The sequence below is a fragment of the Canis aureus genome, chromosome 7 (genome assembly GCF_053574225.1).
Source record: "Canis aureus isolate CA01 chromosome 7, VMU_Caureus_v.1.0, whole genome shotgun sequence".
NCBI lineage: Eukaryota > Metazoa > Chordata > Mammalia > Carnivora > Canidae > Canis > Canis aureus.
In genome coordinates, this window is record NC_135617.1 from 45,315,533 (window position 1) to 45,338,213 (window position 22,681).

Sequence of the window (22,681 nt, forward strand, 5' to 3'; positions counted from 1 at the left end):
TGCTGTGGTGCTATAAATAGAAGAGCCTATACATAGAGATGGGTTATTTCTGCCAATAGTAATTTTATTTTTTAAAAGTACCTAGAGACATTATTCATAAGGACTCATTTCTGCTCCCTTTCCTGCCGAGAATATCCCTCTCTTGACACCGTGGGTGGTCAACTTTGAAATCCGCTAATGATCCATTAGCTACAAAGAGTGCAGGAAGAGTTATTTATTTTTTTAAGTTAATACATGCAGGAGTCCTTTTAGTTCTGAAAATTTTCAGGCTTCTGGCTGTTATGTAAATAGGGGCATCCTTTTCAAGCCAGCATCTTGATTTTTGTATTCAGCTAAATTTTCTAAAGATAATTTTTAATACCCGTAGAAACTTAATGACAGTCATTTGATATGCTCACCATATTGTGACTTGTAATTGAAAATGCTATAATAGTTACAGTGCCAAAGTATACAGATGTTTGCATACACTTAGATAGGTAGTATTTTTTTAACTAAGCTTTAAAATGACTGAGTGAATGTTTTCCTACCATATATTGTTAAGTGTAATATACATGCAGTAGACCATATACCCATATATGGTCCTAGTAAAATAAAAAATCCTCTAAAATTTGTACTTTAATGGAAAAATATTGTATTTTCAGATAGACATTAGTCAAAAGCTAAAACATAGCCCCAAAAGAGAAAATTATAATGCCCTGGCATCCTTCTAGACACAATAGTAACTAATACCCATCAAGCTTTTATTCTGGGGAGAAAATATGTCTCAGGGGATCTGGCTTTTGCACAAAGTAGGCCTTGTAAGAGGGTCACATGATGACATTCTTAAAACACAGAATCTTGGGCCTCACCCTCCATCTCCTAACTCAGCATCTCAGAAGGCAAGGGCAGCCCAGGAATCTGCATTTTAAAAGCCACATGGATGACTCACTGGTAACATTCTGTGATGCCAGTCGTCAGAGCAGCTTTTAGAAGTTACTGACATTTGAATCCGCATATTACAGAGCTAAGGCCTTAAAATCCTTGCCTACTGCCTAAATTCCCTTTTCAGATACCTGTGCTGTATTTTACAAAGATTAGTTCATGCACTTATATTGTCTTCCTAAACAAGAACAGAAGCATTATTCCATGGCACATGGCTCTGTCCACAACATAGGTACACAACAAATATTGATTGACAGCAATTGGCAATAAATACAGTGTTATAGTCTACAGGTAAGAACTTCACCAATATCTGGAATGTTTCTCAGACCTACTTTTAATTCAGAAAAGTGCCCTGACCTTCTTAGAGGAAGATTTGCAAAACGGTTTTCTATATGGTTCCCAGGTCTGTGAAGGGTAAGATTTTTACAACTTTTTCACATTTAAAAAACTGTATTGCTTATAAATATATTCCCTCATAACTAATTAAAAAATTAGGGGTTTTTTTTGTTTCCAAAAAATTCACAGTGATATTACAACATTTAAAGTAAATTGGGTCAAGGAAGGTGACACTGGTTTAATCATTGTTTCCAAACTTGGTCTGTTACCTAGGTCCTTCAACCTCCAGGCACTGACTTTCTTGGTCAACACTGCGATTTCCTTCAGGGTGTGGAGAGGTGTCATTTGACCTAAGTGACAGCAAACATAGCTGACTTGCTAGCTTTTGAAGAAGTTGAGATATAGTAATGACATCTTTGGCAAGATCTGAGTGGGAGAAACCTTTAGGTCCAGATTAATACAGCTGGTGGCAAAAAAAAAAAGGATTTTATTAAAACTATTGATGAAATATCTGGCACTCCAGGATATATTTTGGAATTTGAGGGTACAATTTGAAGTGAAATATATAGACGCCTCATCATCTGGCTTAAAATTTCAGTTGGCTAATGTGGATTCTTTCTAACGGAATGCTAATGGAATATCAAGATGGGCAAGAGGGCTCTGGACACTTGCTCCTGGTCAGCCAGATAAGGTGATCTTCCCCTTTCATGGAGCATTTCCTAGAGAATTTCCATTTCTGTCTCTGCTCTAGCTGCCTGCTGATGTACAGATGCACGCGGTTAGTCATCTCCGCATGAATTTATAACAACCGACTTCTTCCAACACCTGATGAAAGCAAAAAGGAAATGAGGCTTGATTGATCAATAGGATATGATTAAAATTAGTGCTTTCCTCGATTTGTAACAGAAAAACATCTTTCCTGCATTTCAAATCTGGGTGGGTCTATATGATTCAAGCACTTAAATCAATCAATATTTAGATTCGTTTATCTTTCATATATGTGGCATTCTCCTTCGATATAAAAAGACTAATTTGGTCTTTCCAGAATACAGCTTTCAGGAGTGTTATACTCCGAGACTTTATCCCAGAATACCAGATGCTTAATATTGAGCTTTTAATTCCACATTAAATGAGTGGAGGTGAAATTACATGGGATTTATCCATGGCCCCAAGCAACATTAAGTTCCAACCTAACACTTGAAGTCACACCTGTCCCTGCCAGGTGGTCTGGCTATGCTTTTACCACTATTTTCAGGCAAGAAGGAACAGCATTGGCTCAAGGGTCCTCAAAATTCTGGTTTGTAAGCTCCAAAACAAAAGAGTTTGTTTAGGGTGCCTTAATAACCATATTAATGACATTGAGCCTTGATTTTCTTCCCACCTCCGAAAACCTATGAGATTCTATATCTGTCTAGTAAGTGTAAAATGCTATGCAAGTTGCCATGAAAGTTATAAAATGAGTAAATTACTGGTCTCTCATGTTTAGCACCTTACATGTCAGCAAAGTCTGAAGGTCTCAAAGCCTCACCCACCAAAGCTAGATTTACCTGCTATCTAATACATAAATTCTCTCCAGAGTGCTTCATCCCATTAACATAGAGAATTAATAGAAAATACATACATATTTGGAAAGGGAAGCTCTTCCAATTTCAAAATCAGGTATTCATTAGTAGGAAAGAATCTGATACTTTCCTGCAAGTTAATTTATTTTGGACTAAGAGAATTAAAAGATGGAAAGAAGGTATGAAGAGACCACAAAGACCACAAGTGGAAAATTCTCTGGTATGGGCAAGATCTGCAAGTAGATTGGGAGGCTGAGTCATGAAACAAAAGATGCTGGCATCCTAATTTTGGGGACCATGCTGGCACTTATCTTTAAGAGTTAGCAGTTGTGTTTAGAAGATAAGATATAAGCAAAGGGGAAAACTCTAAAGATTCATACATGGCAAGATGTGTGGGCTAAAGCAATAAAGGGAAAAAAGGGCATCAATATTAAATAGTATTCATTTAATTGCAAGTGACAAAACCCCCATTCAAACTGGCTTGAAGATTAAAAAGGGGGTTAAAATCCACTGGTTCAGGCAGCCTCGGTGGCTCAGCGGTTTAGCGCTGCCTTCGGCCCAGGGCCTGATCCTGGAGTCCCGGAATCGAGTCCCACATCGGGCTCCCTGCATGGAGCCTGCTTCTCCCTCTGCCTGTCTCTGCCTCTCTCTCTCTCTCTCTCTCTCTCTCTGTGTGTGTGTCTCTCATGAATAAATAAATAAAATCTTTAAAATAAATAAACAAACCAACCAACCACTGGTTCGCATTACTACAGAGTAACGGTTGGATCTAGTACCCGAATAATATCAACCATCCATCTGCTCCAGTCCCTTACATTTGCACTGTTAGGCATCTATCCTCTATTCTTAGCCATGCTCTCCCCTCGGAAGCGGCAAACACTACCAGCAGCTACCAGAGTAGTAATGTCTACAGAGAAAGCCGTCAGCTGTCTTGGCCTTGGGTCCATCCTGCACTAATCACTGGGATTGACACCAGGAGTGGGGCTCTGCCCTCCAGGTCAGCGTGTGCTAAGAATGGTGGAGGAGTGGTCCGCAAAGGCAAGCTGGGGCTACTTTTACTTTAAAAGGGGGGGAATAGATGCAAGGAAGGCAGAAATACCAGATTTCCGGTCACCTTCCCCCCTGAAGAAGGCTTGCCCAGCAGGTGAGCATAGTTTTCAGCTCTGCTTTCACAGACACTCTCAGCCTGGGGCCACCAAGCCATATTTGAAGCTGGAGAGATGTTTAGTCATTACGGCTCCCCACAGTGCTTTTCTTTCCAAGTTACCTCAAGGGTGGCTTCTGGAAGACTTTGTCCTCAGTGGAAAAAGCTTATCCCCAGCTTGAAATTCTCCTCTAAGATGTTTTCTTCTAATATACATTTGAAGCACTTTACTGAGGCAACGCCACACATATTTAATGAAGTCCTAGAAAGGCACCCAGTGAGAAACAAAAGGTGAGATAATTCAAAAATAAAAATAGATGGCTTAAAATAGAACTCATGGCTTCAGGCAAACTATAAAGCTGCTAGTCTTCTTTCGATGTGAAGTACACAGCTACAGATATTTTAAAGTTGACAGAAAGAGAAAGGGGGAAGACAAGCTGCAGTTTTCATTTTATTTGTGTGTGTATTTGTGCCTGTGTGTGAAAGATCAACTGTTTTCTTATCGGTTGTATCATTCCTTTTCCCTCCTCAGTGATAATGGAAACTGGTTTTGTGAGTGTCCACGGCTGTACTCAGGCAAGATGTGCCAGTATGCAACCTGTGAAAACAACCCATGTGGAAATGGTGCCACCTGTGTTCCTAAATCCAGGACAGATATTGTCTGCCTCTGCCCGTATGGGAGGTCTGGACTCCTCTGCAAGGACGGTAGGAGCATTATTAAGCATGGTGTGGGGGCAAAAGGATGTGAGGTGTAGACAAGTCACTCAGAGGAACCAAAGACAGCACCTGACTGATCAAACATGTCTAATCTTTTCCTTGGTTCTTTTCAAGTCAATCCAGACAAGAACTATTAATGAGACTGATCACTGAGCAGGTATTTCTCACAGCCATCATGTAATTACAAAGGAAGTAATGAGTGCTCCCTGAGGTTAGACTACAGAAAATCTCTGTTATAAAATCTCAAAGTCATTCTAAAGATTTATTTATTTATTTATTTATTTTTATGATAGACACAGAGAGAAAGAGAGAGGCAGAGACACAGGAGGAGGGAGAAGCAGGCTCCATGCCGGGAGCCTGACGTGGGACTCGATCCCGGGACTCCAGGATCACGCCCTGGGCCAAAGGCAGGTGCCAAACCGCTGAGCCACCCAGGGATCCCCTCAAAGTCATTCTAATGCTCAAAGAGTAACAAGGAAAATCAGATGCAATACATAAAATCAAAATATTTTATCTCATTTTGGCAAACTGAGGACACAATATTAACAGATCTAGGTATTGTAGACCAGTTTTGTTGTTGTTGTTGTTGTTGTATTTAAACAAAGACAGACATATTAAAAACCCATGACATGGTTATTTTATAGCAAGAAACAAAAATCACAAATAATATCCATGGGCCTCTCCTTAGGAAAATCTAGTATGTGGAAATCCTAAATCACAAAAAAGAACAAGATACTATAATATAAGATTGTTTTAAGAAGTAACTTGCCTAAGAAGGTAATATTAGCTTTGATAAAGAGAAATAAATATTTCTAGAGATAATTATAAGTATTTGGTATTAATATTTCATCAACTCAGGATTGGACTTGTTTCATTTTTATTTTCACCATAAAAACTTTATTGTTTTTTTTTTAAGATTTAATTTATTTGAGGGGGTGCAGAATCTCAAGCGGATTCTCTGCTGAGTCCTGAGGTCTGACAGGGCTCAGGCTCACACCCCTGAGATCATGACCTGAGCCGAAATCAAGAGTCAGATGCTCGCCTGACTGAGGCACTCCAGTGCCCTCTACCATAAAAGTTTTAAAAAAACAAAGCTTAGTACCTCTTTGGTGTTAGTGGTATTTGTTACCAAATTCTAGAGTAAGGTTATCAAAGTGAGCAGAGGTCACTATGCCCCAGGTGCAAAATGAAACAAACCGATCTAACCTGTCCTGACTCCTCAAAAAGCTAGAGCACCACACCCTGACTTAACAGGTATAAAAATTGAAACTAGATAAAGAAGAATTTGTGACTAAAAGGTATTGAAATTTTTGATAATATATATCTTTAAGGGAATTGGGACAATGGATTTATACTTAGCTGGAAGAGGGGAAGTTAAGAAGTACAATGAGTTTCATTCTCTTTGTGTCAGGGTTATGTCAGAAGTTAGCCAAGTCACTTTTATAATAGAAAAGGCATTGTACACCCAATGGAATTGAAGTTTTACCTTTCCAATAAAAACAGAACCATTCATTCTATTGAGGTAAAAGCTATTGAAAAATGCAGTTGATCACAAAAACATTTGATTACTGAAGGATGAATCATCAGTGTCGCTTTGTAGTTGAAAATCAGACTGATCACATGAAATAAGAAATGAAGATTTTTTTTTAAGTAGGCTCCACACCTAGTGTGGAACCCAGGGAGGGACTTGAACTCATGGCCCTGAGATCAAGAACTGAGCTGAGATCAAGAGTCAGATGCTTAACTGACTGAGCCACCCAGGTGCCACAAGAAGTGAAGATTTATAAGCATGTCTTCCCGTATTTACAAAAAAGCTGTTTATTCCCATCTCTTGCTCTTATTAGGGCTCCAGAGATCCAGAGATTAATGGACTATTGAGACAGGAGATATTAGCAAAATTTATTAGTCTCCTTGTTTCATTGTAGGTAAGAAGACATTCATACGTGCAGAGGAATTTCTCAAAATAATTAACCCTTCCACTAATATATTCCACAAAAGTGCCAGAGCAATTTGAGATTCCTGCCCTCATGAAGCTTACCTTCTAGCTGAGAAGATCAAAAGAAAATAAAACAACTCACAACACAGTATAAAGTTTAAGAAAAGAATTATGAAGGAAATAAATAAGGAGTGTAGGGAGTAACTAGGGAGAAGGGTACTCTTCCAGGCAGGTGCTCTTGACAAGAATGACTCCAGAAGAGTAGAGATTTATGCTAAAGCCTAAAGAATAAGAAATAGGACATATGAAACCAAGAAAACAACTATTCAAGCAGAAGTTTCAGAAAAATGAAAGACTCTGAAAAGAGCTAGAACCTGGGGTTTTTGAAGAATGAAAAGGTGCTGCTCTAGCAGAGCATAAGAGAGCAAGGGAGAAAACTGTATCTGACATGAGCAGGGCCTACATCATAAAGGGTCTTAGGCACATGGGAAGGTTTTAGACTTTTATTTCTCAGTGTCTTAAGAAGCCATTGGAAGGTTTTAAAGAGGCAGGTGGTATGTATGTATTTGTTTAAATCATTCTGACTGCAGAATATTGATTTTAGAAGGCTTTTGTCAGTGACCCTGACAAAAGATAATTTTGCCTAAAACCAGGGAAGTGGAGATGGAAATAAGTGGGTGAACTTGAGATCTGTTCTGGAGATAGTAGTGACAGAACTTGCTGAAAAGAGTGTGAGAAGGGCTGAATCAAGAACATCTAGAGTTCTTTATTTTATTTGTTTGGACTATAGGTATTTTATTTTATTGTTGTGCCATGAGGAGGATTCAGAGTATAACAGGGTTTTAATAGGGCATTATTGGGAGATAAACAAGTTTTATTATGTACAGATGAAGAAAAAGATGCCTGTTAGATATCCAAACGGAGAAGATATATATAAGCAATTGGGTAAATTACGCTCAAGCTCATAGGAGAGTTCAGGACTAAAGATATAATTTGGAGAGTCATCAAAGTAGAGGTGGTGGTTAACACCATGGAATCAGAGATTATCTAAGAAGAAAGTGTAGACAAAGAGGTGAAGAGAGCCAAGAACCAGAGTTCCACTATTTACGGATCTGGTAAAGGAGAGAAGGCCATGTGAAATGCCAATACCGTCCCCAAACACCCCTCCCACATTATCTTTCAGCCCATAAATATTGTTCCTCTGGTGATGTTACATTACCTTAGCTTAGATCTCCCATCAAAGCAGAACCTGGATAAAGAATTGCATTCAACAGTTTATTTTGGAAACGATCTCAAGAAACTGGAGCTAAGTGGAGACTTGGAGGGAATAAAACAGGAAAGGGAGAAAGTCAGTACAAAGATGTCCTGTGGGGTTGAACTGTGGCCAATTGTGCTCGATTCTGAGACCTTATGAGGAACCATCTAAAATGACAACATTGTCTGATCTTAGGAGGAAACGTTTTACATTTCCTAATCATCATCATAGGATGATTCCGACAATTGCCTGCTCACAGGACAAAAGAGAGATGCATTTAACCATTGACTCCTGGTTCATTTTAACTGAGGGTTCCCCTGCAGGACCTTATTTTCCCACACTTCTACATTGCCATACAAAACTAGCAAAAGTGCAAGCTCTTGCAAGCATCTCAGATAAGCAAAAGAGCTAGAGAAGCTGGAGATCAATAGGAGGAAAGAGAGCTTAACATATCAACACTCCAGTAACAATCACAAAAATGCCCAAAGTGGCAGCTCCCTCCAGGAGCCATCTTTACTCCCCCAACTAGTACAGGGTAGTGTCCCATATCATTTCTTGGACCATTCACTGTTACCAATCTGACCCTCAGGAGATTCTCTAGAACATACTGAATATATATCTATTCAATAGAGAAAAGCATAGAGCAAACCGATAAGCATAGCTGGTGCCCAGTTGCAACCACACGTGAGAAAAGGCACAGACTAATATCCAAACTCCGTTTTTTATCTTTGCCTTTTTGTTAATACCAGAGGATGAAAAATCAGCCAGTTTTATCAGCAGTTGTATTTGCTACATAGCACTTTTCTTTCAGATTATAGCCATATCTACCATATTAAATAGATTCTTTGGAGGATAATAGGAAATATAATTATGATGTTTCCTACCTTGTTGATGTTTCCACTGGGGAATTCTTCCCGGGGCAATCATGGCAGTGATGACAGGAGCCAAAATAAACAAACACTGCAAATGGAAAATTCACAGCTGCCTTCCTTTGTAAAGTGCTTTACTTTCCACATTCGTGCTCCTCATTCACACTTCCTGTTGCCTCTTCCTATATGCAAGAATAAGCTCTTCTTGTTTTCTTAACCACATCATTTTAAAGGCAAAGGGGGGAATGCTTTATCTTGTTTCTTGCTCTCTGTGTCCCTTCTAAAAATATGTCTTAATTTACTGTATCCTCCCAGCCTGCTGCGCCTGTCAATGGAGCATGGCTTTTGAAGAAAATAGTGTAACATGTAGCCTGAAAGCCTAGACCCTGGAATCCGCGTGGCTGGGTTAAAATCCCCACTCCCCTGCTGCATAGCCTCCAGAGTGACCTTGGGCAAGTCACTTGGTCTCTCTGTGCTTCGACTTCAAACAATCTACTAATAGAACCTAACTTACAGAGTTCATGAGAAATAAATGAGATGACTCATGTAAATTGCTTCACATATCACTGGACACATAGAAAATGCTTTTGTGTGTGTGTGTGTGTGTGTGTGTGTGTGTGTGTGTGTGTTTTTAAGAGCGTTCAAGCCAAGACTCTGACCCCACAGAAAACTACCACATCTTGTCATTGTGGGAAAGAGGGCTGGATCTCCATCCTAGCTGAAAAGAAAACTCTAGAATGTCAAAGGAGATCAAAATTAATTTCCTTTTTAAGAATTTTTCTAACTTGTGACATTCTTTCAGTGATTAGAGACAAGCCAGGGTATTACAAAGTCAGGTAGGAAAGCAACGCTCCAGGGATACAGATAATCACCAGGCTATTTAAGGACATGATACCTCTATAAAGCAGCTTAATGTCAGGCTGGCATTTTGTAATGGCATATTTCAAGTATATGTAATTTTCTGTCATGTAAGCTCGTAACTCTTTTGATAGCATCCACTCTGATATGATCCAGCTTTTTCTCTCCGACTCAACAGCTGTTTGATTACCCTGCTGTTCAACCCGTCTCAATATCCCTCATTTCCCTCCATGTTTAAATTGTCTATTTTCTAGCTCCTGGTTACAAAGAAATGTTAGAGGATCAAGCCCAATCCCAGAGGGGAGCAAGGAGACAGGGGTGATTGTGGCCACACAAGAAAGCACTCAGGAAAGTGATTCCTCTTGTTCTGGGTTGAAGGCAACCTTTTAGTGTCCTGCATTTTTTTTCTTCCTTAAGAACTGAGGGAATTGCCTCTCCTTTTGCTCAGTGGGAAGGTTCACACCTCCTGCCTTTCACCTTTTTTTCTATTTCAGCATCTGCAAAGAAAAAAAGTTAGATTGGCACAGCTAAAAAAGCAGCACTTAAAATAAATATATATATTATTGTACACTGAAACGTTCTTGAAAAATAGCTTTGATGGACTCCTGCAATCCCACCCACTGCACTGAATTAACACCTTTCTTTCATTTGTGCAAGTGGCAGTCGCTGCAAAGTTACAGTTCTTGTTCCAATAATTATTACTACTAGTTTGTGTTTATAAGCGAATGAGTCTGTGTGTGTGTGTGTGTGTGTGTGTGTGTGTGTGTGTATCTGGGAAAGATGTTTCCTAGTCAGTCTTTCATTAGGTTTAGAAATTGCTCATGTGTCTCTAGTTACTTCTGTCATCTTTCTCTGAAGGCATTTTTCTTCCTAGCAATGAGTGGTGTTGGGTTTAGTTATATTACACACACACACACACACACACACACACACACACCCCTATTAAAAACAAGATAGTAAGGTATTTTATCTTGGGGAATTATATTGGTTCCGGCAGAGCCACCAGTTTCTCAAACAATCTATTCTCTCCTTTCTTACTAATGCATCCCTGATTGTATTGGAGGCAGTAATGTGCCCAACTAAAATGTCCCAGCCTCCCTTAAAACAGAGCAGCCAGGGATCCCTGGTGGCGCAGCGGTTTGGCGCCTGCCTTCGGCCCAGGGCGCGATCCTGGAGACCCGGGATCGAATCCCACGTCGGGCTCCCGGTGCATGGAGCCTGCTTCTCCCTCTGCCTGTGTCTCTGCCTCTCTCTCTCTCTCTCTCTCTGACTATCATAAATAAATTAAAAAAAATTTAAAAAAAAACAAAACAAAACAGAGCAGCCATGGAACTAAGTTATGACAAGTGAATATAAGCAGAAGTGTTCGAGGATTGTACTGACCTCTGGGAAAACTCCTGAAGAGCGACATGACTCCCACCCTTGATTCATTTTTTAGGTTCATTCTTTTTTTTTTTTTTTAAGGTTCTATTCATTTATTCATGAGAGACAGACAGAGAGAGAGGGAGAGAAAGAGAGGCAGAGACACAGGCAGAGGGAGAAGCAGGCTCCATGCCGGGAGCCCGACGTGGGACTCGATCCCAGGACTCCAGGATCACGCCGGGGGCTGAAGGCAGCGCTAAACCACTGAGCCACCCAGGGACCCCCTTTTTAGGTTCATTCTAAGCTTATAATGTGTAAGAGGTGACTCAAATTCCAGAGGTCATCTTGGATCTTAAGCAACCTTGAAAACTGAATATACATGCTACCATGATGAAGCAAAAAAGATGGAAAAGCTTAATTAAGTCCCTGATAACTCTGGAACCACACCATACCATTCAGCGATTGTCCAATGTCACACATTTTTGTTAATGAGCAAGAAATAATCTATTTTGCTTAAATCTCTACTATTTTGTTATACATTTTCTGTTACATGTAGCTAAACTTCATACTTACTGATATGGTTACTGAACTTTATATCCTGATATGTTTTCTCAAACATTTCTGATTTTATTTATAAGCTCTTCGATTCCTTCTCAAAGAGAGAGAAAGTACAGGATTTCTTGTGTCTTATTTATTTTTTTTTCAGTCTAGGAGATTTAATTAATTACTACTTTATAAAATATATTTTGCAACCCAATAAAAGTATGGTATGAACATTATTCTAATACCGTAAAAGAAATACCAAAGCAAGCAGCAAAATGAAAATGATACTTTTGCAAATTAAAAAAATAATAAGACAGCAAATTTTAGATCTTACTTATGAAACATTACCTCTTATTTTAAAAGTACCCCCATGAGGCAATTTGTAACAATCACACTAAATGAAAAATCAAATTAATTTGTAGATTTTCACATCTCAATTCCTAGGAAGGCATGCAGCTATTATTGTCTGCTTTTATATTTTTTTTATTGTCTGCTTTTAAACAGAGAACAAAGAATATTCACTATCAAACTCTTACTAACCATTTACCTCTGGAACACCATCAGTAGAACACTAAACTGCAAAGACCAAATGTTCCTTCTGTTCAATCCAGCACTTTGTCATTGTTTAGCAACCTCACAGAATTTTCCCTCCCCACACAAGCATTTCCTGCTTATTAAAAATGTCTTTAAAATGGATAGACTGCACACTGGAGTAGAATTGTCTCTCCTGAATATATTTATGGCTAATTGATTTTGTAGACATTTGCAGAAACGTAGACCTCTGCAGTTTATCCCATAGCTCGCCAGAGAATTGAACTTTGCAGCTTTGTCAGCCCAGGGCCCCCCACAAAGAGTCGATTTTTTGGTATCAAATGAATACTGTCAGATCCTACCACACCTATCAGGTTATGCTTGGTTGGTTTAAGAGCTGTGCTAATGTGATGCACCTGCCAGTTACCAAGCAATGGAGAACACAAACACATTTGCTGTACATTAAAAAACTCTTCACAGAAACAGAAAATTGACTAGAGTCTGGGTAAATTTATGCTACGTGAAAGACTGTAAAGTCAACATTTTATGAAGAGGCAATGGAATTTATTGATAGAGAGGAATGAAATAAACAGTGATGGAGATGCCGGTGTGTGATGTAAATTGCCTACCATTCCATACAGTGATTAGCAGTTACTCAGTTCAAGGCATTTTTTGTTTGTCTATTTCCACTGACACACTCATATTGTCTTTTTGAATATTTTGTCATCCCATGACTTTGTGCTTGAAAATAGCTTCCTCTGTCTCTTGGGATGAGGTAAGAACTGCTTAAAAGAAAGTGCAGACCTGACATGGACAGATCCCACCTCATTCTGTAGCCCCCACCTTATACCCTCTGTCAGTTCACACTACCTTGTATTTACCCTTAAAATGTTGGCTATGTATCGTGTGAGTCCTTCCCTCAGACAGTCAGCTCTGTGATGGTAGATATCACATCTGCCTTGGCCATCACCATACCTGTGGAGTAGGAAATGTTGCCTGACATATGGTAGGCTCTCATGTTTTTGCAGAAATGAAAATTTGAAAGTTCTACAGAATATTCAACTAAGCTCTTACCTTGAGCCTACTATTATGCCTATTACTTAAGAGCTAGTCAATAAGTGTCAAATTGAAAAAGTAAACTAATAAAACAAGCAATGAATGAATAATCTAATCTGGAACATTTCAAAAAGTGTGGTCCACAGTGTTGTAAGGTGGCCCATAAAAAAGAGTGTGTTGAAATGAACTCACATCTACTAAGTGCTCACTATATGCCAGGCCCTCAGCTAAGTACTTTACCTTCATCTTCCTATATGATCTACATAATAACCCAATGAGGTATGTCATCATTTCCATTGTGCAGATAAAGAACCTGAGGATCAGAGAATTTAAATAATCAGACAAAAGTAAAATAGTTCATGGGTGATGGGTAAATCTGGAATCCAGATCTCCCTGACTTCAGCCTCTTTTTTTAAATAGTATATAGTACTCTGTTCTCCTTTTAGGAATTCAAGTGTATAGTAGTGATGTGGGAAACAAAGGCAAAAGAAAAATTAAATGTCCTTACTCCCCACTGCCCACTGACAAGTTCTTGAGACAGGCAGAGTGACCTTCCTCTAAGAACTCAGCTGCCCCGATGTTGATACTTTACTTAAGGCAAAAGGCGATCTTAGCCCTACCTCCTCCACTCTTCCAGGATCCGGTAAGTCTACTTTAACGTATAAAAATTCCTTTAGAAATTTCCTTTATCTCTAAACCCCTCAAGATACGTGTTGGCAATCATTTCCCCAAACATATGACCCACCAACGTACATCTGACTCCTGACTAAGGTTTCATTAGTCAGTAATAAATGACCTTTCCTCAACAGTAGCTAGCCCCATCAAGGTCTTGGAAACTTTGTTTCCAAAATTCCTTAGGGACCTAGGATATCCCTAACCCCCTCTCTACTTGAAAGTATATAATGGACCACTCCTCATGATCCCAGCACAGCTCTTTCTGCCCAAAGGTCCTGTCCCCATGCTTTAATAAAACTATTGTTTTGCACCAAAGACATCTCAAAATTTCTTTCTTGGCCATCAGCTTCAATCCCAAAAGTCTTTTCTACATCAGTAGCACAGTGAAGCTTCTGAGAAGTCCTTTAATAACACAGCATTAAACCAAGAGTTCTTCTGTCTCATAGAACAAGCCTTTCACAAAATACACCACAGTAGTTCCCCAAGTGGTATATGTACACTCCACTGTGGTATATTAATTTTCTTTTTTGCCTTAATCTTTTAATTGCTACTTTTGTGTATTATGATGTCCATATTATATTAGTGTATTTGTATACCAATAACAATTTTAAATTACCATATTTGGGCCATGATCTAAAAAGTTTACAGACCACTCATTTAGACTATTCCCTTTCAAACATGGCCTGGATTTTTATTAGTTACATTGATTTCAAAGAATTAATTTAGAGAAGCTTATTTTAAATTTTGGTTGGAATGTTTAGGACATTTAATATATAAAATTTATTATCTATTTCCAATTGGTTGATATTGTTAGAGGAAACAATGGAGCGGCATATTCAAGAGCTACTTATTCGTGTTCTTAAAGTACATTAAAGCCACCCACTCACCCCAATACAATTAAATTTACTTAAATTTGCATTCTTTTAGCTCATTCTAACTGAGCTGTGAAGAAAGCAACAAGAGGATACAGCAGTAGAGTGACAAGTGCCTCTGCTAATGCCAGCAGCAATCCCATCATAGAAAGTCAAGGATATAAAAAAAAAAAAAAAAAGAAAGTCAAGGATAAAATGTCATATGGCCATTTTCTGGAAATGTGTTCATATGTGGTAGACATTCCCAGACGCAAAGAGTCACACATTAAGGCCACTGAGACCTAAACTACATAGAATAAGTAGGAGCTACTTCTCCTTTTTCTGATTGCAATTTAATAAAAATAAAAATGCTTACATTATACTATACATTTATCAATGAGGGTTTTGTTTTGTCTTCATTTTTCTCAATGAGTCAAATGAATTGATACTTGTTTTCTTATTCTTTGTACTCTTAGCAAATGATGACCCTTCAATAATTTAAGTGTCCTTAAAAGTATTCAACTTTGATGAGGAAGCACATAATTAGTGAATATGAATTCCCATTCATATAATTAGGGAAATGCAAGTTATATTTCACATATTTGATAAGAACAACTAAACCTGAAAAGATTGACGCTTTTAGAGGTATCATTTTGTCAACTCAGACAGATAAACAGTTTTTTAGAGAAAAACAATAATCCATCAAAGGAGCATTTTTGGAAAGCATATCAATTACTGTAGAATTGATTAGTCAAAATAATTAAACTGATCATTTCAATGCTCTCATGTTCTATATCTATGATTAAAAGACTTGGCAAATGAGTTCTGGGATTCCTATCATTATGCATTTGTGAAACGGCATATTTCACAAATATTAATTGTGAAATATTAATTGGGGAAATAATGAGAAAAAATAAAGAGAATATGTCTGAAAATTAATTATAATTTGTAAACAAAGCCTGACTTAGTATGTACCTTTGTCACATTAAGATTATCCAACGTATCCAACATATACATGCTTTCTACAATATTAGCATTCCATATGCTTTCCCTGGCCTTATCCCATCCCTTACCCTTGAGAAATAAAGGACAAATCCAAAGGTAAGGGTAAGCAGTCTTAGATAATCAAGTCATGATCCCTGTTTGGTTGTAATGATGATTTTATAAAGCCTGAATGTGAATGTGAAGTACAAAAGGGAGTTCTACACATCCAATATCAGTAGTATGGCTCATGTCTCAAAATGTAGGAATCACTTAATGTGAACCATCATTCCCAAAGGGCTACTTGAGTCCTTATTTTTATAAGTAGGATGTGTTGTAGGGATTTACAAAGAACTGGGCTTCCTCTTCATTTCTGAAATTTCAAAATTTGTAGAACAAAGAATACCTTGCAAAACCTCACCTATTAATCTATTTTAAATTAAGAGGTTTTCTTTTCCTATGGGTTAAACAATAGACAAATATAGGTATATTCTTAATTCCCTTGTTCTAATGAAAGCACTTTGGTCCTGAGTAAGGGATTTGCGGGAAGTGAATTAACTCTTTCCTGACTCTGCTATTCTCAATAAGTTCAGAGCATAACTAGTGCCTTGTAAAGTTAATATGGCTCTTTGAAAGTCAGCACTTTACTGCCCATTTCAATTTGCATCCATGACTTAACACCTGGCAGGGAACATCCAGTCTTTTCCAGAGGGCAAATCTAAATATTGCACCTAATGATTCAGTCTCAGAAATGACATTTTGTAATTCTCTTTGCCATTCTAAAGGGGCCAAGGGTATTTTTGAATCTCATCTTTTTTGTTCTTGTGTATTAAATCAACTTGAAATTGTTAAAGTGAGACTCTTTCTGCCCTGAAGATGTTAAGCTCTAGAGAAAGAAAAGCTGTCATCAGAGTGAGTGGTTGATAATTCTGCTCATTGGAGTGTATCCCTGTCAGTCTCCAGGTAGATGGCTTAACACACACCTTGTTGACAGCTACCACCAAAGGGGGATTTCCTGCAGAAATATCACTGTGGCTGCCCAGCTGCATGAGTCCCCTAAGTACTTGTCAGGGTTGCTATCTTAACCATGGCAGAGTTGATTTTTCCTGAGATAGCCATATCCACTGTGTGTTAAGTTTGATTGCCTATGTAAGCTTTAAAAACAGAATGTTTAAGAATTATATGTTCCAGAGGTCTTTTTGTTTGTGGATTAAAAGAGCCCTTAACAGCATCGTCTGCTTCCTCCTCCATTATACCTCTCTCCTCCATCACTTGTAACAAACAAATACTTTGGAGGAAAGTGCATCTTTAGGAGCCTATATTTTAAGCTACTGAATTCTAGTCTAAGTCAGTGTGGCAAAAGGAAAATGGAAAGCATCAACAGCCATCTCTTCCACATGTTCTGACAAATAGGGGCTTATGCAATTTCCCACCCCGCAAATCAAAGGACTTAAGGTGCCTCTCTGCCAACATCTAAAAGCTTTCATGGTTATTCAACATTTGCCCTGTTGGAATAAGAGCATATCAGAACACCTGTGCAATACACAAAGGGCTGCAAAATTATGGGTGTATTAAGCAAAGTCTAATTTTAACTTGAGAAAAAAAAATCCCCTTGACAAAAGCCTATTTCCAGAGAAGCAGCTTTTGTAAGAACAAACTTAGAAATTATTATATCCCAAATGTGCTACTTGGTAAAACTGAAAAAAAGTGTTGCTCCAAGCATTCTTAGATACGGAAAGCAAAAGAACGCCACCTCTTTTTTTCAGGCTTTATTCTCTAGAGTGGAGTAGGGTGCCACATCTTATCAACTCTTTAACATCTGCATGCTGTGATTAATGAATTTCATTGTTTCAGCAAACTCAAATAAATACTGTTTTGTTAACTAATAAGCCTTTATGTCACTTTATAGATGATGAAATCTGAAGTTGGCAGTATTAAACTATTAGTGTTGTATAAGGGGAAGGCCCTGCACTGGAGAACAGAACCCACACCCAGGTCCAAAATCTGAAACAACCAGCTGCGTGACATCCAACAAGTCACTTCACCTCCCTGCACTTCACTTCCTTCATCAGCTAATAAAGGAGTTGAATAGATCATCCTCCTCTTCATTTTTTTATTCTGATCAGAACCCTTAGATTGAGAATAGGCAAAATCAGTTATGAGTTATTCCTGCTGTTTTATTTTGTGTCTCCTTCATTACAGTTCATTATGAAGCAGCTAATCAGAGTTAGCAGATATTTAAACTTGCAATGAAGACATTGTTCTAAGTGCTTTATATATCTCATTTAATTCTCAAAAGAGCACAAAGGGCAGCTATTATAGATCATCCCCGTTTTCTAGATGAGAACACTGAAAATTAAGGTAAATAACCAGTATGAGGAATGGCTGGTTTGTGGCAAAGCTATGCTCTTAATTTTTATGTCACTCTGAATCCCACAAGTGTCTCAAATACAGATTCAGTTACACTGTACTTGAAGCACTAATCATGGAAGTGATTACTGATCATTTCAATAGAGATTGAAATTATAAAATATAAATTAATAATAACTGATGAATAATAATCTTCTTAAGCATAATAGATATAGTATAAAATTATGAATCATTGACAAAGTCTTGCCATGTTATTAAAATGCTATCTAAACAAACCTAAGCACTTGCAAAGATGTGTTATCAGTTATGAGTTGTCCCATTGGTGCAGAAATTAATTAGATCTGACATCAATGTTCTTTACTTTTAGTAAAATATATCCAAGTGAGAAACTCAATATTAGAAATTACCTGGAAAATTATGAGATAATAAATATGGCTTAATTATGTCATTTTAATTGTAAGAAAACTCATTCTATAATTTATTCATTTGACAAATACTAATTAAGAACCTATTATGTGCTGGGCCCATCCCAGGTGCTTAGTAAAACCTGGTAAACAAAACAGGCATACCTTCTTCAGTGAGACTTGAAATCCAAAAAGGCTACAGGCAAAAAGTAAATAAATGTATTATCAAATTAGGACAGACGCTGTGGAAGAAATAAACAAATGACATGATAAAAACAGCAGAGTGGGACCCACTTGGACAGGTGGTCAGGGAGGGCTTCTCTGAAGAGGCCAGTGAAATTAGAGCATAAAGAACAAGGCAAGGGTGGCATAAGTGACTTTAGAGAAATAAGTTGAAGCCACATCATTCAGGGCTTCGTAGGTCATAGTAAGGAGTTTGGATTTTCTTCAGTGTCCAATGATAAGCCATGAGCTTAAGGAGGGGAGTGATTTGTTTTGATTTGTGTTTATAACCCATGACTTGGGTCAGGAGTACTAGAAGAAGAGGGACAGACGTAGCTAATGCAAGAATTCATGTAAGAAGTGAAGTTTTCTGAGCAGAGTGGGGAAAAACCTAGCTAGATTCAAGTTTTATTTGAAAGTAGCTTTCATAAGACTTACTGGTAGATTGTGTTGAGGATGAGAAGAATCAAAAATGGCTACCAGATTTTTGGACTGAGTAATTTAGATAATAGAATGCTTTACTGAGAAGGGAGAAGAAGAAGCTTGGCATGGAAACAGGAGTTTAGTTTTAGCTTTAGATGCCTGTAGAATATGTAAGTGGACAAGTCAAAGAGGCAAGAGATGGGCAGCCCAGGTGGCTCAGCGGTTTAGTGCTGCCTTCAGCCCAGGGCCAGATCCTGGAGACCCGGGATCAAGTCCCATGTCGGACTCCCTGCATGGAGCCTGCTTCTCTTTCTGCCTGTCTCTGCCTCTCTCTCTCTCTCTATCTCTCATGAATAAATAAATAAAACCTTTTTAAAAAAATTTTTAAAAGAAGCAGGGGATATTTCATTTTAAACTCATAAAACTACATGAAATCACTTATGAAGAGAATGTATAGAGAGCTACATTCTGGGAACTACAACATTTAGAATGTAGGTATCGAAGAAAGAGGAGCAAAGAAAAGAAGACTGGGGAAGTATGGTCAATGGTGGAAGAAAAAAGCCAGGAGAGCAAGGTGTGACAAAAGCCAAGGGAGGCCTACTTTCTGGGGAAAAGGCTTTACTAGGGCCTTATCCCACCTGAGAGATGGCGTGTTCCCTACCTCAGCCCCTCTTGCCTTCCTGCCTCACCTAAGGAGGGAAAAAAAGCTAAAAAAAATTTTCTGAAAGTCACACAGGAACACAGCCTGCTAAGAGACTGAAATTGAATCATCACCTTCCCACCACAGGTGCAAGGCTCCAGTGTACTAACAGTGGACCCGACAGACAGAGCCACAAGATATGCTATCACTGAAGAGAAGGACTAAGGAAATTCAAAGTTAACAGAGTAGACACAAACAATGACTCGAGAGCAGTTTCAAACCTCTGGCATCTGTGGCTTCCCCAAACATCAAATAAAGCCCAATTGCTAGTCAGATTAACACAAAACCCCACACTAAAGCTTTTTACTTCAGTTCCTATTACATGACACATGTCCAGCTTTCAACAAAAAATTACAAACCATACTAAAAAACAAAAAAGAAAAGAAAAATTATCTGAAGCATCAGAACCAGTTATAGATATGAGACTTATTCTAATTGTCAGATAAAATTTTTAATCAGTAAGACATAAACATCACTTCAAATCATACAAATATTAGGAGGATTTGATGAACCACTTCATGTCAATATATTTGAAAAATTATATTAACTCCATAAAATCTTAGTAAAACAAAACTATTTAAAACTAGCATAAGAAAAACTAACAAACATGAATCATAGTAAAAATCCTAAAGAAAAATCTTCCCGCTAAGAAAATCAAAACTCGTGTGCCTTTAGTGACAAACTCTTCTGATTATATAAGGAAGAAATAACACCAGTTTTACATAAACTTTTCTTTTTTTTTTTTTTAATTTTTATTTATTTATGATAGTCACAGAGAGAGAGAGAGGCAGAATCACAGGCAGAGGGAGAAGCAGGCTCCATGCACCGGGAGCCCGACGTGGGATTCGATCCCGGGTCTCCAGGATCGCGCCCTGGGCCAAAGGCAGGCGCCAAACCGCTGCGCCACCCAGGGATCCCCTTTACATAAACTTTTCAAGTGAATAAAACAAGAGAGGAAAACTTCCAACTTCTTCCATGAGACAAGCACAATCTAGGTTTTGCCTTTGACGAGAAAAATAAATGACAGTCCAGGCATGAATATTGAAGCAAAGTCCTAAACAAAATAATAACAAACATATTCCAGCAATTCTTAACTTGGAAGAGGTTACAGGGAAATAGCGAGTTCACTTGATGAACTCTGCATTTTTTATTTTGATTTGTAAACTTTTCTGTATTCTACTTCAACAGAAACCTAAATACAAGAAAAATCAGTCATCTAAATTATCAACCTTAACTTCATCCCTTTGGCTAATCAGAAAGTTAGAGTGCCATTTGGTAGCATCATAAGCACAATATTTCTATATCTTCCCCCTTTCTTGCTTCTTGTTCAGAACACAGTCTGGATATCTATTTTCCATATCCACCTCACAGATTGCTCACTGAAACCTGCCTCATTTCAGATGAAGGACTCAAGTTTTGCCTATGTAGCAAGGAAAAAAAAATCAATGACAAAAGTCTCCACTGAGAACAGAAAATCCTCATCAGTTTGCACACTGGTTTTAATTTCAACCAAGATCCTCAAGAATAGTGTATGTGTAGACAAGTAGAAAAACAAAAACATAACTGGTCACTATGAAAGTTATGACAGTTCCAGAGTGTATTCAAATGTGGAAAAAAAAAACAAAACAAAACAAAAGCAAACAAACAAAAAAAACCAAGTGTGGTATTTTTCTTATAAAATATTCCATTTTTTTTAATTGTTGTCAGTATAACAGTGCTGTCAACAAATATCGATTGAATGCTACATGTGGACTGATGCAATGCCATCATATCAGATGCTATGGGGAATACAAAACAAATATAGTCTTTACCCTCAAATTTATTGTTTTGAAAGGTGGGAATGGATGTAGTAAAGTGAGAAAAAATACTTTTCATTAAAAAAAATCAAAGACTGGTACAAGACTGAGTTATAGCAAAGGATTATGTCTGATTCCTCTTTATGTCCCTCAAAGTTATTAGATGGTGTTATTTTCACCTACTGTTTTAGTAGACTAATAAATATTTACTGGATGAATTGCATTACATTTGTGAGTTGTGCTGACTGAGGGATATATCAGTATTCTCCAAACAATAGGGATCCTAATAACTCTAATCCTTCTGGTACTATTTTGAAAATCACTTCTTCATTTCTTACCAGTAGGGTCATTATAGACAGGAATTTTTTATGTAAGTGGATTAGATATTTTCTTTCCATTTTTTAGAACAACGTTGCCGTTGTTCAGCATTAATTTCTGATAGATCATTTTTATTGTTATTTTTTTCCTTTTTCCTTCTTGTTCCTACATTAAACAAATACTGATATTTCATAAAAATGTCATGCTTTTAATCATGGCCTATATTATTGTTGATAACTTTGTGTGAATCACTTTATGTTTAATTTTTTTCAATTTGTTAGAGGCTTTAGATTCTTTTTTTGGAAAAGACAAAATGTTCACTTCTTATGTTCCCCCAAGAGCTTAGAGAAGTTGTTTCCCTAGGAAGTATTCAGCAGGACATGTATTTTATTGGTGTAATTATTGGGTCGAATAACATATTCATGTCTAACTTAAAAGATTTTGCCAAACTTGCCCTTCAAACAATTTGTGTTCCCACCAAAATATGAGACTAGGAGAGTATCTTTTCTCAAAATTTTTTAGCCACATTGGGATTTTTAAAAACGATCTCATCATTGTTTTAATTTGCATTCTTTTATTTATAAGTGTGGTTCAGCAGTGTCACTTGTATTTCTGTAAATCTCTCACTCATATTTCATGACCATTTTTACTTGAATGCAATGTTTGCTGGATCCAGTTTTGTTAACAATAGCTTGAAAGCAGCCATCAGAGGAATATTTACAAAATTAAAAACAACTAACACTGCGGGGCTGCTGGCTGGCTCAGTCAGAGGAGTGTGAGGCAATCTCCCATCTCAGTCTTGGGGTAGTGAGTGCAAGCCCATGTGGGGTAAAGAGATTACTTAAATAAAT

At 37.8% G+C, this 22,681-nt stretch overlaps 1 protein-coding gene across 1 annotated transcript in view; it reads left to right on the forward strand.

The window, feature by feature from the left end:
- Positions 1–22,681, forward strand: part of EYS (EGF-like photoreceptor maintenance factor) — a 1,514,868-nt gene that overhangs the window by 1,394,677 nt on the left and 97,510 nt on the right. Inside the window, exon 33 of the mRNA XM_077903501.1 lies at positions 4,496–4,668. Coding sequence (XP_077759627.1) covers positions 4,496–4,668 — 173 coding nt within the window. The remainder of the gene's footprint in view (positions 1–4,495; positions 4,669–22,681) is intronic.